Genomic DNA, 15,620 nt, shown 5'->3' with positions numbered 1-15,620 from the left:
AAAAGACTGCATGGCAGGGGGTATAGCTCAGGGGTAGAACACGTGACTGAAGAAAAGACTGCGCCCGTGTCCAAGGACATCCTGCTCAGTGGCAGAGATTCGGGCTCAACAGAGCAGCCTTGGGCTCCCACTCTTGGTAATAATATCTTACCACCTACAGTGACAGCCTTGATGCCAGAGATGGACCAGAGGCTGAAGTCCCAACAGAAGGCAGAGCCCCCAGTGAGGTCCCCCACCCTCCCAGCAGCAGTGGGGAGAGCACAGAAAGCTGGTCCCAGCTCGCCAACGAGGAGGACAACCCAGACGACACAAGTAGCTTTCTGCAGTTCAGTGAGCGATCCATGAGGTACCTGCTCTTCATTTGACTTCCCAGGGAAAGAGGTCTCAACACATATCTCAGAAATGCATTTGAAATCATTCTCTGCAGAGGGTTCCTAATAGTGCAAAAAAGGAAGTTCCCTCTAGGTCAAGGTGTGTGCCTGTCATGATATGTGCTGAAAGGTATCTTAATATCCAATAATGGCTTCAATAACCTTGGCCAAGGTGGAGAGTCAGCTGTGTTCCTTTCTCTGCAAGCCCCAGTGAATGCATTCAATGATGACAACTGTGAATTTCTTAATAAGAGCTGCTGTTACACCTGGTATGGTTGATACTTTCTTTCTGGTTCATTTGTATTTCAGATGCAACCCAGGCTGGGTTTACATGAGGCAAGTGTTTCTACACTGTGTTGTGTTGTTTGGCTTGACTGTTCCTCTGCTTTTTCTGCCCTTTTCTCTATTGTTGTTGTGGAAAAACTAGAGAGGAGCTAATCAGAGGTCAGATCTGATTGGACCCCAGCCAGTCAGCAGAGATAAACTAAAAATTATCCCTCTTTAAGATAACAAAAGAATCTCCATGTTTCAGCCTGAAGTCTTATTTGGTACTGGAGACTTTACATGGAGGCCAGTTGAAAATGAGATTCAGATACAGATGGGTGTCTGGCTCCCTGAAAGCTTTATTTCTGGTAGTTCAGTCTGTTTGGACTTAGAAAAAATTCACAATGCTGAACGACGTGTCTACAATTCCAAAAAAAATAATGTCAAGCCCACAAGCAATGAGAATCGGAATCCTTGGACTTTGCAGAAGTTGATAGCATTCATTATTTTCAGCACAAGGTTGGAGTCATCAGATTTCAATCAGTGAATATATTCAGTACCCACCCACCCCCCCAACAAAACCCAAGACAGGAATCTGAAATGAGGGGAGTACAGCTGGTTCCTCATGGTGTTCCCAAGGGAAGCCTGCCCCATTGCGACACACCATTATTACCAGGTCTCACCCTTTGGAAAGCTTGCTTGGCAGAGGTGTTATTGGAAAATAGAGCAGGTGTGAGGAAACTCAGTGGGTTTGGTGAAATTGAATGCCTTCCATTTTGCAAGTCCAGACAGAACCTAAAAATTAGCTCAACTCTTCTGTTTCAGTAAATAGGTTTCAGGCTAGTAACTTGACCATATGTTGGGTGTGTAACCTCTGACAATGGTGCAATAGGCGATCCCTCCTTCTCCGTGATGCGTGAAGCAGCAGATGTTGCTGCTTCTCAAAGATTGTAAGATAAAGGAACTATAAAACTTGGCATTCCCCGACTTTGCACTTGTGAATTCTGTACTTAAAAAAAGAACAACAACAACAAAAAAACAATGAGCCAGGTGCACATCCTGTGGAATGTCCCTCCGGAAACTCCCCTGAATGGCAAAAGGACAATGGTCACCCACTGGTTTCGGTCAAAAGCAGGCAGACGAGTATTCCAGTATCTTTCCCAGAATTCTCAGATGGATCTTGTTTCTGTGGGTCTTTTGCTAATGGATAAATATCTTTACTGTGACTAGAATGAGGAAGAAAAATGTCATGCTGATTGTGATCTACCTGGTGTAACATAACACCACCACAGAAATGAGACCACCCTGCTGGTGGTTGGCTTGAGCCAAAAATGTCTTTTGTTGTGCGTTCTCCTAATCTGGTCAGAAATAAATGTCAATTTAGGAGTCCTAGACACAGAGCAATATTATTCTGGGAACTAAAGGAAGGACCCCTGAGAACAGTAGATTATCAGTGTGGCCAGGTGGTGGAGACTGGCATTAATGTGTAAACTTTTGCTTTGTCAGCAATGGCAACAGTAGTGCCACTAGCAGTCTTGGCATTATGGACCTGGACATTTATCAGGAAAGCATGCCATCTTCTCCCATGATTAAGTAAGTAGCCACGGAGGTGCAGTGATTGTGAGACCGCCACTCCAATTCCATCTGGCAATCCATTGTGATCATTCAGGTTGTGCCCAGCCACTGATTTCATGATGTCTGTACTGCCGTGGTCCCCAGGCATGTGTGGTTCCATGTCACTGGAGCAAGAGCTCAAGCCTAGGATAGCCCTCGCCAACCATCACCTCCTTTCCAGATTTCAAAGCTGCCCCCTATGATACAATCATTTCTGATAAAGCTCTTCCACATAGTTCTAAATATGTCATTTTACCTAATTGGACACTGAGAAGCTGAAAACTATTTACATTGTACCATGCCAACCAACAAAGACTATTGTTCGATATATTATAGTGTGATGGCTTTTCCTTTACTTGTAGACACCTGGGATTATTACTACTGAGTGGGCCTCACCCCGAATGGTGCCATGTTGGAGACGTGTCATTCTCATGCAGTAACTCTGCCCCCCGCACCATGAGGACCTTCTAAAGGAGCGAGGGGGAAAGGCACTGAGAGAAGCAGAAAATGTATGACATAAAATATGGGAAGAGCAGAACGAGGTCAGGACATCATCTAGAATCCCTGATGCTTCTGGAAAATTAAATGAATTGCAATTTAGTTTTTGACCATGATGACTTAGCTTATTATTTGGAGACTTCTGAAATTTCAGAAAGAAATGAAAATACAGTATAGGACAAAATCAGCTCTCTGACCTATTTCCTCAATTACTTTCTGTAGCTAAAGCATTTTTTGCTTCATTATGTAATCAAGTATCTTGCCTGTGGGAGTACAAAACAAATAAAAAACCACTTTGGGACAAATTTATTTTTCTCCTTCAGGCAACATTTATTTAGCTGCTTGTTCCATCTTTCTCCATGGTATGAGCCTACAACCTCACAGACTACACAAATCCAGGGAAAACCAAGACCAACCCCTCCCCCCATAGCAGCATCACATAGCTCTGTAAGAGCAGAAACTGCACGGTCCACATGTCATTTCGCTCAATGTTACCTGCATAGAGATCTAACAGAAAATCTAGACCGCTAGGGAATTGGTCATCCTTCTACATAATTATTACATAGAAGGTATGCGTGTAAGAACTAGGCTCTCTCAATATCAGGAAAACAATGGAATTTATCATCTAGATCTTGGCAGTAAGGTAAAATGTAAGAGAGAATCTTCTCTCATAAAAAGACGTTTTTACGAGCCCTTGTACTTTTATTTTTAGACAGAACAAAAGCATAAGACAGCCATGGGTTTCCCAAAGTGGTCACTTCCTTTTAACGGTTGGGCCGTATGTTCTCATTTTGGCAACTATTTGCTGCATCTTCCCACTGTATTCAAGGCTCCACAATAAGTACTCACTATTTGAAAACACCTCAAATATTGATTTTTGTATCTAAGGAAATACCTTAGTTATGAATCTTTAGTTCTAAGCCACGTCCAGCTCAGTACATTCTCCCGATAAAAAGAATAAGAAAAATGGCAACTAATTGAGATATTTTGCTGTACAATTTAAGTTCTGCAGTTCATTGATTGTCTTTTCCCTTATTTCAGATCAAAGAACCATATCCATGTAGGAAAAATACTGTTCTAGGCTAAAATGCAAATTTATGTTAGTGTCATAGTACAAAGTAAAAATCGTTGTGACAAGTTGGAAACATGAGCCTTTAAATGACAGGTAAAACACAGAGAAGGATAAATCCTCCAATCAAAACTAGTTAACGTGATCTCCCCTGCACTGTTCAAGCTTCTGAAGGTTAACAGAAAGAAGTTTGAGGAGGATGCCTCTCTCAGAGTCTCCCACACCAATTGTCCCTACCAAAGCCGTGTGGTTTCTCTGCCCTTTTTGTTTCTTAGGGGTGGAATATTTACTGAAGCCCCGTAGCCCTACATAAACAGCCACATTGGTATTTTTCTAGTATCACTTCAGTCTATGAAAACAATGAACGCAGAATGAAACTTCAGAAGCTTTTAGGTCGATAAAACCCATCGCCTCATCCTCCATTTATAGCTTACTCTTCCTAAACATTACCAACCATATACTGTTGTTTTCTCCCAAAGTGAATTAGTAGAAGAAAAGGAGATTCTTAAAGGACAGTCAGAAAAAGGAGAGGGTAAGCCACGTTCCCATAATTTTGGCACACAATTGGCCCGTGCTCTCCCTGTGGAAAGCGTGGTGAGGCTGTGTCGTTGTCTGTGTTCAGAGTGTGTCCCTGGAGCACCTGTGGGAGCAGCCGGCCACCAGGGCAGCCTGCTGGTGATCAACTTTGACCTGGAGCCGGAGTGTCCTGACGCGGAGCTTCGAGCCACTCTGCAGTGGATAGCTGCCTCTGAACTTGGGATTCCTACCCTCTACTTTAAGAAACCTCAGGAAAGCAGAATTGAAAAGGTACGGTGTTTCGTGTTGGATATCAATGGAGCTTGCATTTTTATCACTGCTGAAAACTCAGTAAATGCCCGTTAGCCCACTTGAATTTGAATTATTGTTTCTTGACTGTTCACCTTATAATTACGCCTAGAACTTTGAAGACTTCCACTACATAAATAAAACCATGATTACTTTTTCTTCGACCCTCAATTTGTCTCAACTCGTTGGTGAAGATGACAAAGTAAATGGAGACGGGGACTTTTTCAAAGAGTCTGGGTTTTTTATGTATCCTTGTTCCAAAACAAACCTCTTCATAACACTCATTTAAACAATACATAGAAGGAAAGGCTCAATATATACTGGAAACCAAAGTGATGTCACACTGATATTTGAAACAGACTGTGGCATGTTTTAAATATGCCACCGAGAAGAAGGCATTTTTAACTCCCTTCCAAACAGGTTTGTATGAGGGGGACTTTCTCATTATCATTCCCACCTACTAGAAACATCCTTGACCAACATCACAATTGATAGCCACTCTCATTCTAATTCCATGCCTCTAAGACCTACCAATAACTGTGGTGGAATCTCAATTATTAAGATTAAGGCAAGAATTCATCTATCTTCAAGCTCGATTGTCCATCATTTGAAAGCGTGATGAATGGTAATGTTGCCATATTTATTTTCTGTTGTCGTATAACAAACTGCCACCAGTTGACAGGCTTAGAGCAAGAACACCGATGTCTGCTCTCAGAAGTTCGGGTAGATGGTGCTGTGCTCCCTGCTGAGGGACTCGTGCGGCAGAAATCAAGATGCGGCCTGGCTCGGCCCTCATCTGGAAACTGTGGGGAGGACCAAGCTGACATTTGTTCAGGTGGTCCTAATTCAGCCCCTTGTGTAGGGCTTCGGTCCTCAGATCCTTGCTGGCTATCAGCCAATGGCCACCCTCGGCTTCTAAAAGCTGCCCACACTCCTTTTCATATGGCCCCTCCACATTCTCATGCTATCAATCTTTCTTACTTCTGCCACCAACCAGAGAAAAGTCTGCTTTTAAAGGGTTCATGCGATTAGCTTGGGCTCAACAGATAGTCTCCCATTTGTCCATCTCAGAAACTGAAGAACCCTTTTGCCATGTAAGGTAACATGATGGGAGCATAATTCTCTCATCCTACTCATGGTATCAAGCATTAGGGTAGAAAACCTTGGGAGCTGTTTTAGGATCCTGCCTATCACTGCCACTGTGCATTTTTTAAATGACTTGCTGTCACAAAGTATCTCCATCTACTCATGCATGTTTCTCAACAATCCTGTGAGAAGAGGAAAATGGATATTATTGTCCCTTTGTTATAAATGAGCAAGTCAGGACTCCGAGAGGCTGGTCCATGAGAGAGTCCTCAGATAGAGATGGTGGAGCCTCATCTTGGAGCCCTGCTCTCTCCACACATACCTCTCAACAGTAAAATCGCCTTGGAGTTACAATCTAATCTTTAAATGTGTCATTGTATTCACATTCGCACTGCCAAAATCTAACAGCTTGAAATGGAAGACCCTTTGCCATCTTGCTATGCATATGGTAGTTAGAATAGCTTCCTCATCTCTGCAACACCAACCAATGAAACAGACCACTGGAAAAGTCGAGAAGGGGACCAAATGTATTTCCCATGCCCTCTCCCACTTCATCCTGTCTCCAACCAGTAGTTTATATTTCTCTTGGTGCCTAGGATTGCCTACCATTCCACACTACCTGAATCTAGATACAAGCCTATACTTTGTGTGCTAGGTGATGAGTGATTTGCTATTTGGTAAATTCTCCTTCTACCCTACCACCCAGCCTGCCCAGTGCAAAGGGTGAGGGGAAAGAGCACTCTACTCCATCCTGCCATGTACAGTCCCAAAGACCCCTTGCCATAGGGAGAAGAACAAGGACATTCTAGGGAAAGTACATTCTCAGACTCCTGGAAAAATGAAAGACAGGTTGTTTGCCAACTTCATCCCCAGAGCATTACATGGTGTATTTTCAGATGGTGTCTTAATGAAAGAGATTTTCATATAACCCACCATTTTGAAGAATCAACATAATGGTTTATGTAAAAATATGCCTTATAATGTCCCATTAGGTGAAAACCCAAGGACAGCATCACTAACACTTGGATTATGCAAATTATATCCTGACGATATCAATTTATCCCCTCTGATTGTCAGTTCTCAAAGAGAATACCTACCTTTGCTCATTACTGTTTTCCTGAGACAATAAGTGTCCCACCAGTTTTATCAAGAAAAGTGTTCAATGGTGATCCAATTCATTCCATTTAGCATCAGGGGCTTACTTCCAAGTAACATCATGTTAAGAACAAAATCTCATTTCTTTTTTTCTTTTGGAGTTGGTTAAGACTCTCTGCACACAGTGGCTTCTCTATAAATGGGTACCGTGTGCTGTCTCTGACAGAACTGGTTAAATAAAGCAAACTTTTAAGTAGAATTTTGACTTTTGAAAAGCAGTAGTGCCTTTGGAGACCTCATTCTGATTGTTTTGCAATTGGCCAGGTGACTGGGTGGCCCTAGTGGACGAGACACTGTGGCCTTCGTTGGTGAGGCCAGGTCACAACAGAGCAACAGCATCTCCTTAGCTTCTCACCAGCTTGGAGAAGGCTAAGTTCCCAAGTGTCATTTTCCCACTGTCACTTGAGGATTAAACACCACTCAGAAATGTATACCTTTAGTCCCTATTTGTGTGAATTCTGACTTTTAGGGAATAAATTAATTTAGCCGACATTTCTCCCTTATGGTATTTCCAACTTATTAACCCTTCTGCCTTGTGAAAACACAGGCATGAGCTCACAGGGCAGAGAACATCATGAATGAGCACTAAAGCAACTTATGTTTCCTACCATTGGCCTTGGAGTTGGGGAGCACATAAAGTCAGCTTAAAACTAATTCCAGTCCTATTTCAACCCAAAAGGCAAATTCCGAACATTCTGGGTGCCCAATGTACTGTGACTCCCCTCTGATAAATGAGACATTCATTTTCGAACTTTCTCTTTCATTACATGTTGTCCATTTATGAAAATGCTAAGTCTCCTTAAAAGTCATACATTAAGAATCTTCATTAAGCATTCATTGAGCATGTATAACCTGCCAGGCACTGTTCTAGGTTCTGGGGATACAGAGAACAAAGGAGACAATATTTCCTACCCTCTAGGAGTTTACATTCTAGTTCTAGAAGGACTCAAGGTAGGGAGAACCTAAACCACGAGAGGCTCAGGTTATAAATAGCAACCTTGAAATATGAAGAAAACTTATTCTGGACCAGGGAGATGAGAAACACACCAAAATAGTAAAATTTACACTGAGACCATGAGCCAAATGTATTGAATCACCTGGAACATTTATTTACAGCTCATATTTCTAGACCCTTCCAGGAGTGGAGCCCCAAAATATGCATTTTTAACAGCCTCCCTCAAGTGCAGTGATTCTGATGAGCTCTGAAGTTTCAGACCATCTGCCGCAGGAAATATCCTGAAGGACAGGCAGAATTTCAGATGGCTTTTAAGTATGCTAAATTCCAGGACAAGAGTACTGTGAATCCCGTCACCTGATGATCTAAAACAGCTTGTAAATTTACTTCACAATGACCTTGACATCGGTTCAATTTAATCCACTTTATACGAGACAGAAGAAAGAATCGTGAAAGCAAATGCTTTTAAAAAATTACACCAACTGACTAATTGTCCTGCTTTTTGGATCAAAGTATCATTGATCTCTGGCTCTTCTTCTTCTGTTTAAATTCAGTGAGCCTCTGTGAACTGCAGTGGGCTGGGGACTAGCCTCACAGCAAACCCAGTGCCTTTCTCACTTTTGAGACTGCATTCAGAATTATTTCCTTTTCTCGGAAGCAGTGCATAGAAGAGGAAAGAGAGGAAACAGTTATGTGCTTACCTTCCCAAGAAAGAGGGGGTCAGAAAAGAAATTTGCCTCACTTCTAATTTCTCATTCCATTCCACATGCAAAGTGATGGAAGGAGAATAACAGAGAAAGTGTTGATGATATGGACTATTAGCCTAACTTTTTCCAAAACACTACCCTTACAGTCTCAGGAGGGTAGTGTTTTAAGAGAGAGAGGAGAAGGGAGAGGGAGAGAGAAAGAAGGAAAGAGAGATTCGTCCGATTTGTTGTTTCCACCGATTGATTCTTGTATGTGCCCTAACCAGAGATTGAACCTGTGACCTTGGCATATTGAGATGATGCTGAAACCAACTGTGTTCCCTGGCCAGGGCAAAGTCTCCGTTTTGAAGAAGTACACAGCTAAGGAGGGAAAAATAAGGAAGAATTAGATTCTGTCTTAGTCGGCTTGGGCTGCTACAACAAAATACCATAGACTGAGTGGGTTAGGCAACAAACATTTATTTTGCACAATTTTGAAGCTGGGAAGTCCAAGAACAAGGGGCCAGCAGATTGAGTTGCTGGTGAGAACCCTCTTCCTAGCTGTATCCTCACACAGCAGAGAGAGAAAGCTCGGGTGTCGCTTCCTCGATTTATAAGGTCCTGAATCCTACCATAAAGAGTTCCATCCTCAAGATCTCATCTAAACCTATTATGCCCCAAAGGTCCCACCTCCCAGTACTACCACACTGGTGGTGAAGGCTTCGACATATGAATTTCAGAGTGGGATGTATTCAGTCCATACTATGTACTGTCTCCTCGCTTGTAAACATAAAAAATGTTCTTGAACTGAATCTTTTAGTCATGATTCTCAAACTCAGTGTGTGCTAGAATCTCCTGGGGAGATTATTGAACCCTCAATGCTCTGACCGCTTAAATTAGCAACTCCTCTTGGGATGAAACCCAGGCATCGGGGTTTCTTCAGAGGTCCCTAATAGTTGCAGGGTACAGTCAAGGCTGAGAACCACAGCTATACAAGCCATTATTGCAGGAGCAATGTGAAAACCAGCTCACTTGCGCTTAATGACATGGAATTCTGCCTTGGAGCAAAGGAAGGTATTTGCTTTCAGAAGTCTATGCTGAATGTTTCCAAAAAACCCACACAATTTGCAACAGCTCCCATAGATTCCACCACGTGATTTGGTAAGCAACCTAATTTGGTAAATGCTCCAGAGAATGTAAAAGCCACCTGTGATGTGGTACTTTTTTTCAAATGCATCTACCAATGATATACCTTCACAGGATGTAAAGTCTTCTAGTTTCCTAAGAAAACATTTGCTCAGGGAAATGCCAGCTACAACATATATGAAGGGAATCTAATTATTATTGATTCTGAAGTGGCAGGAAGAGGAAAATTTTGACTTTTATTTTTTCAATTAATTGGAAAGAAAAGCGCAGATCCCTGACATACGAAAGCCGATTATGAAATTACGAAGGCATGATGAGGACACACAATGAAAAATCTAGGATCAGCTGCTATTTAGAATGCAGTTTTAAAAGGCTGTGGTAATGAGCTGGAAAGGTTCTTTTCTGGCTTCTTCACACAGAAGCTTCTTTTTCATCTAGAAGTTTTTGTAAATGAAGGTGGGGGGAGTGTATGACCTTCCCGCTCATCAGCCCAGCAGATGTTTCAAGGCCTCGATGTCTGAGATTAAGTCACTGCCTCAGAGCGGGGTATATTTAGTAGGACCAGATCATTTTTAAAGGCTATATTATTAGGATATTGGCCTGCATTTAGAAACCATGAGACAGATTCCAGTCTGTGACCATTGCACAAGTTACTGGCACAGTGGCCTTGCTGGTGGAGCATTTTGACAACTTTGGGTCAGTCAAACACATAGGGAGACCTTCCTTTAGCAGTTTCCACACAGATGGGAAAAAATGATAGTGGGCTTCTAGAAAGGTCTGCTGCAGAGGGCCTTCTGGGAAAGGTTTAACAGCTATTGGTATCTTCCCTAGAACTTTGATTCTTTTTCAGAGCAGCGACTCAGAGATGACAGGTGGGAGCAAAGGGGTGATCTTGTGAACCAGGATTCACAGAAAGAAAAAAGAAAGGAGCTAAGGCTTATTTTATATTTCTGTGTATGTTACGTTGACTGCAGCTTTATAAGACATGCAAAGGGGGAGGAGACACTCTCAAGGGCTATGTTTGGACTAAGGCCACTGGCAACCCTTGAGGGAAATCTTGAGAAGTCAACCATCTGTGGTCTTTCACAGTGAGACCTCAGAAACTTGATGCTCACATCTTTCGCACTGGGAGCACCTGCTTTCTAGACTTCCAGGGAGAGCTGAGAAAGTCTGGTTAATGAAATCATGTGAACACATCCTCGCCTTTCTCCCCTTTTCCCTGATGCCTCATGTTTTTACCACTTTGTCCAGTAGAAAACATGCCTCAGACCATTTACATACACCAGGATATAAGTAACGGCTAAAAAACTTATTTTTATGCATCTCCATAACTTACTAATAGCTGCTGGTAATGTTCCCCTATGGGGATTTGCATTTTAAGCAAAGCCTTAACCTAAAGGATTAAGCTTTCTAAAATTTCAGGAGTAGGATAGACAAGAAGGTAGGAGGAATCTGAGAGGCCCCAGGCAATTAAGAGTCTCTGAAGTCCTATGACTGAGGCTGAAGGAGCTGATGGAGCTAACCCTCCATTGTTGTTGTAATGAGCAGTGAAGAAAGAAAGGTCTTACTTCTTTATCCACCCCCTAAAACGCTCACTCTCAGTCACTGGGCCACTGGAGGTGTGCCCCTCGACCAGCTTTTATTTTGCTCCTTGTTTGCTACCATGGCCAATCTAAGCTCCGTTCAGCCTTTGCCTAGATCCATGGCCTCCAATGAGTTCTAACAAGATCCTATCAATAGAAAATTATTGAGTAAGCAGCCTGAGATACACATGTTTATTTTTAACTTTATCTCTGCAAACATATTACATAAAACTCAAGACTTAGCCAAGGTTCATCTGTAATGATTCTGGGTGTCATTCCATATACCAAATAGTCTTCCTGGTCATCTTGAATTTACTTGACTTACATTTGCACATTCATTCCTTCTGTCACTCAGAAAATATTTATTGAGTGCCTATTAAGTACAGGCACAAGATATTACAAGATGGCTAAGATATTGTTCTTTCCCGGGAGACTACTATTTATAACATAGTCGCCATCAGCCTCCCATCTGCCCCCCTTTTTATATCATCCTAAAACTCTCTGAGATAATGTTTATGTTTCTATGCATTAAAAGTTAAGTATTTCATTTCCAAGCCTAGAAAACTGCTTTATACTGATTAAGCCAACACAAAGCGAACAAGTACAATAAAGTGCTGATTTCTATCACTATGCAAAGAGTTGGTGCCATCGCAGCTGTGGGAAGAAACATAATTCAATGGCAGCTCTTTGGAAGATGACTTCATAGTAACTGAAAGGAATTAACAAATTCAAGCTGGAGAGAAGGAAAAAGACAGAAATTAGCATTTCGGTTTCTGGCTGATCTTAAAAATCTGGGCAAACACAAAAGGAGCAAAGCAAAAAAAAATCCTGGAAGGAAACATTGAAGAAACAGTCCCTAAACCACAACCCTCATCTTCTGGCTAGGTCGTTCTCCTTCCTAACGCTGCATCACATCCCCAGCCAATCCTTCCTCCCAGTACTCCAAATAGATATCAAGGTCATATTCTCCTACCACCAAAATGCAGCCCGGTGCTGGGGTAGACATAGCTCTGGACTGGAGTGTTAGAAAACCATACATCATATTAGCAAATTTTTATCTCTCTAGCCCTCCATTTTTTCACCTGTTAATGCCTACTTCACAGGGTATTGACAGAATTTTATGAGATTACATGCATGAAAGTACTTCCTACAGATTTGGGCTCTTAATAATTGTTACTTTTTTTTTAAGCATCTTACTAAAGAGTTTGAGAGGTCTTCAGGCTGTGCTCCATCCCCAAGTATTCAATATCATGAAAGGAATGATCTATAATGATTTCCCCATTTTCTGACACCTCAGTTCACAATTTACTTGCAGCCAAAAACTTTCTAAATTGTGGTCATTTGAAGGTAGTAGAAATAATCAGATGATAAATTCAGGATGCTTCCTCAAGCTTTCCTTTTCCAGTTGCAACTGAAAGCCAACCTCTCCTAGTGGGGGAGGGGCCTTTCCCTGTTGGAATGAGGGATCAAGAGGGGACCCAAAATTTAGCACTTGGCTTATTTGGTCTAAATATATATGTATATAACCAATAAGAGATTACTTGTGACACATATAGAAGGAATTGGGAGCCATACTATACCATCCAATCAGAGAAAGTCTATTCCAGAGCAAATCAGACCAGAGGAAACTGTTAAAATATTGAAGAAAAGACAGAGTCTTGAAAAATTTCATCCAGTCTCTCTCATCAATGAATGGCAACTGCTGTGAGAAAGATTCCAGTTCAGTTGAAAGGACTCTCCAATGAGCTGAACTGTCTAGAAAGAAAGTAGTCTGTCTTGGAAAAGAGTATCATGTCACCAGAGATATTCAAAAATAGCCGGAGAGCTGTTGGCTTTGAAACAGTGGTTGAGTAAGATGCTTTTGAGGATCACGTATGATATGTGACTTCTAACTCAGTGCTTTACTCTAGTTTCTAGATGTCGTGCGGCTGGTTCATCAGAAGTCCTGGAAAGTGGGGGATATCTTCCACGCTGTCGTTCAGTACTGCAAAATGCATGAGGAGCAGAAAGATGGAACCCCGAGTCTCTTTGACTGGCTGCTGGAACTGGGATAAGGCAGCTGCGCCCTGTACAGAATTCCGTCCCTTTATTCCAGCTTAGATTACATTGATTTGCTCTAAATGCTCTAACCTCTCTCTAACATTGCATCACATTAGCAGAGCTACAAAAAAAAAATCTGTTCAAGGCTACTACCCATGGGGTAAACCTGAGGAAAAGTAAAATGTAGATCTGTACAAATCAATACAATGTATGGGTGAATTCAAAAGAGTTTGTATTCGAGTGGCTGGGAGAACAGGAACTTTGCTGGACCTCAAGTTAAAAGCTTACAACTAGGCCCAAATTCTAAGAAAGCTGCTGTTGCATATTTTTAATAATATAAAATGTGTAAAATCGCCAATTATGTGAATCAACTGAAAACAAAGTTATTGGTCAACATAATTTTGTAAATTATGCTACAACATTTATGTTACTTTTTTGAGCAGTAACTACAGGGCTGTCAGCCCAGGGGAACACTTAAAATATGGGTAGGAAATTTCCAGAACTTTGACATAAAAATTTTTTTCATTATCAAACTAGTGTCAGTAGATATTACAGAAATGTAAGAGTATCATCAATGTCTTCTAATGAGATTTTCTTCATTTATTTACTGCAACTCACTAAAAATATTCCATACCTCCCCAACAATACCTGGATTCCTAACTAATCAGAAAACTATTGGTGTTCAGCCAAAAAGAGAAAGATCAAAGACTGTCTTGTTTCCATCCCTATATTAGTTGGCCAACATGGTTACAGAATTCTTACCCTAAGGGAAAGCTTTCTACAAAAAAAATAATAATAATCATCAAAGAAAGAAAGGGAAGTCTTTTGAGATAAAACCTGCTTTTGTATTATATAAAATATAAACTTTCGCTTTATTATTATTATAAATCATGAAGAGATTATCTTAAACAACACACGGAGTTATTTTAGGGAGTCATAAAGTCTGAAGAGATTGTTGTCTTAAGGCGCAAAGTGATACTCGAGCTCAGTGGTTTCTTTATAGATGTACAGGTGATACCTGAACATCAGACCTGCTTCTCGGATGACAACCACACTGACAGATGGAGGGTGTGACATAACAAGTTAGGGTCATGGACTCTTCCTGACTGAATAATAATGGCGTTTAATTTGGGAAAAAGAAAACCTTATGACAGTTAAGTATTATAATAACAGGGATTTAGTCTTTTGGAAAATGAAAGTATCTAACTTCTCCCTGATGAGCCTTCTTTCCTTTCAACTAAATGAGCTACACTGGCTTTTATTTTCTTGATCAGAGCAAGTGTTTATTGAAGATTTCCTGGACTACTATGCCTTTACACTATTTTTAAAGATTGCAAAGTAATTTGAAATGGGAGCAAGGCCCCACACCAGCCATGCTGGCCTTAGGCATCATCCACATCTTGAAATCTCAAGAAAGCTGCCCCGTAAGCCAGGCTTCCCTTCTCACCATCCACCCCAGGAACCCTTCCCAGTGCTCATTAGGCATTGGCTATATAAATAGTACAAATTCAGATTATTCATGCAATTTGACACATCAAACGTTAAATTTTAAAATTTATCCATCATCTCAATCTGAAAATTCTTCATGCTATTCAATGAAAAAGGATCTATTTATTTTTTACACAATCTCAGAATATCCTGTGTACTTTTGTTGTGCTTTAATGTTTACTTATCTTACAAAGCACAAATATTGGATTGTAACCCTGTGGTGAAGTTGTATATGTTGTACTTAATGTTGCAAACTAACAAATAAATTTTTGTTGCCAAATCGTTGATCGTTTTTTTCTCCAGGAGCTTAAGCACCTCCGAGGAAAAGCCACAATGTGAGTGGATGAAGACAGGTAAATCCCTTGGACAAGCTTTGCTGTCCCACTGTCAGGTTTCGAATAAGCAGGTGTTCTTGGATTAAATTTGTTAGGGTCAGTGATGCTCTTGTCAATCAGAGTTACCTTAGAACTTGGGGCCGGATAATTCTTTGCCACAGAGGGTTGTCCTACCCATTGTAGGATGTTTGGCAGCACCCCGGGCTCTTACCCACTAGATGCCAGTAATCACTTCCTCCCAGTTATGACAACCAAACATGTCTCCCAGCATTGCCAAAGGTCCCCTGGGGAGCAACAGTGCCACTGGTTGAGGACCACGGGTACAAATAATGCATTGAAGGGATGGAGCCTGAGGGTCTAGGAGACATTAGGGTACAGGAGGAGGAGCCTGTAGCCCCTTGTCTGGGGAACCCCAGCAGGAGCCTGAAAACCAAACACTGTCCTCCCCAACCACCGAAGACCCAGGGACTTTGACCTTTCCTGCAAGCCAGAGGGACAGGAGAAA

At 41.5% G+C, this 15,620-nt stretch overlaps 1 protein-coding gene across 3 annotated transcripts in view; it reads left to right on the top strand.

The window, feature by feature from the left end:
* The window catches only part of SPHKAP (SPHK1 interactor, AKAP domain containing), a 114,440-nt gene extending 99,415 nt beyond the window's left edge, over positions 1–15,025 (top strand). The window contains exons 9-13 of one of the 3 annotated variants that reach the window (XM_045198536.2): positions 161–346; positions 2,142–2,228; positions 4,296–4,348; positions 4,439–4,623; positions 13,163–15,025. In XM_045198536.2, coding sequence (XP_045054471.2) covers positions 161–346; positions 2,142–2,228; positions 4,296–4,348; positions 4,439–4,623; positions 13,163–13,306 — 655 coding nt within the window. In that variant the 3' untranslated portion in view covers positions 13,307–15,025. The remainder of the gene's footprint in view (positions 1–160; positions 347–2,141; positions 2,229–4,295; positions 4,349–4,438; positions 4,624–13,162) is intronic. The other 2 variants (XM_045198537.2, XM_071220733.1) reach the window with 2 other exon arrangements.
* The last annotated feature ends 595 nt before the right edge of the window (positions 15,026–15,620 follow it).

Source organism: Desmodus rotundus, chromosome 2, assembly GCF_022682495.2.
Source record: "Desmodus rotundus isolate HL8 chromosome 2, HLdesRot8A.1, whole genome shotgun sequence".
NCBI lineage: Eukaryota > Metazoa > Chordata > Mammalia > Chiroptera > Phyllostomidae > Desmodus > Desmodus rotundus.
Note: the sequence above shows the minus strand (reverse complement) of the source record. Positions and strands in the feature narration are given on the sequence as shown.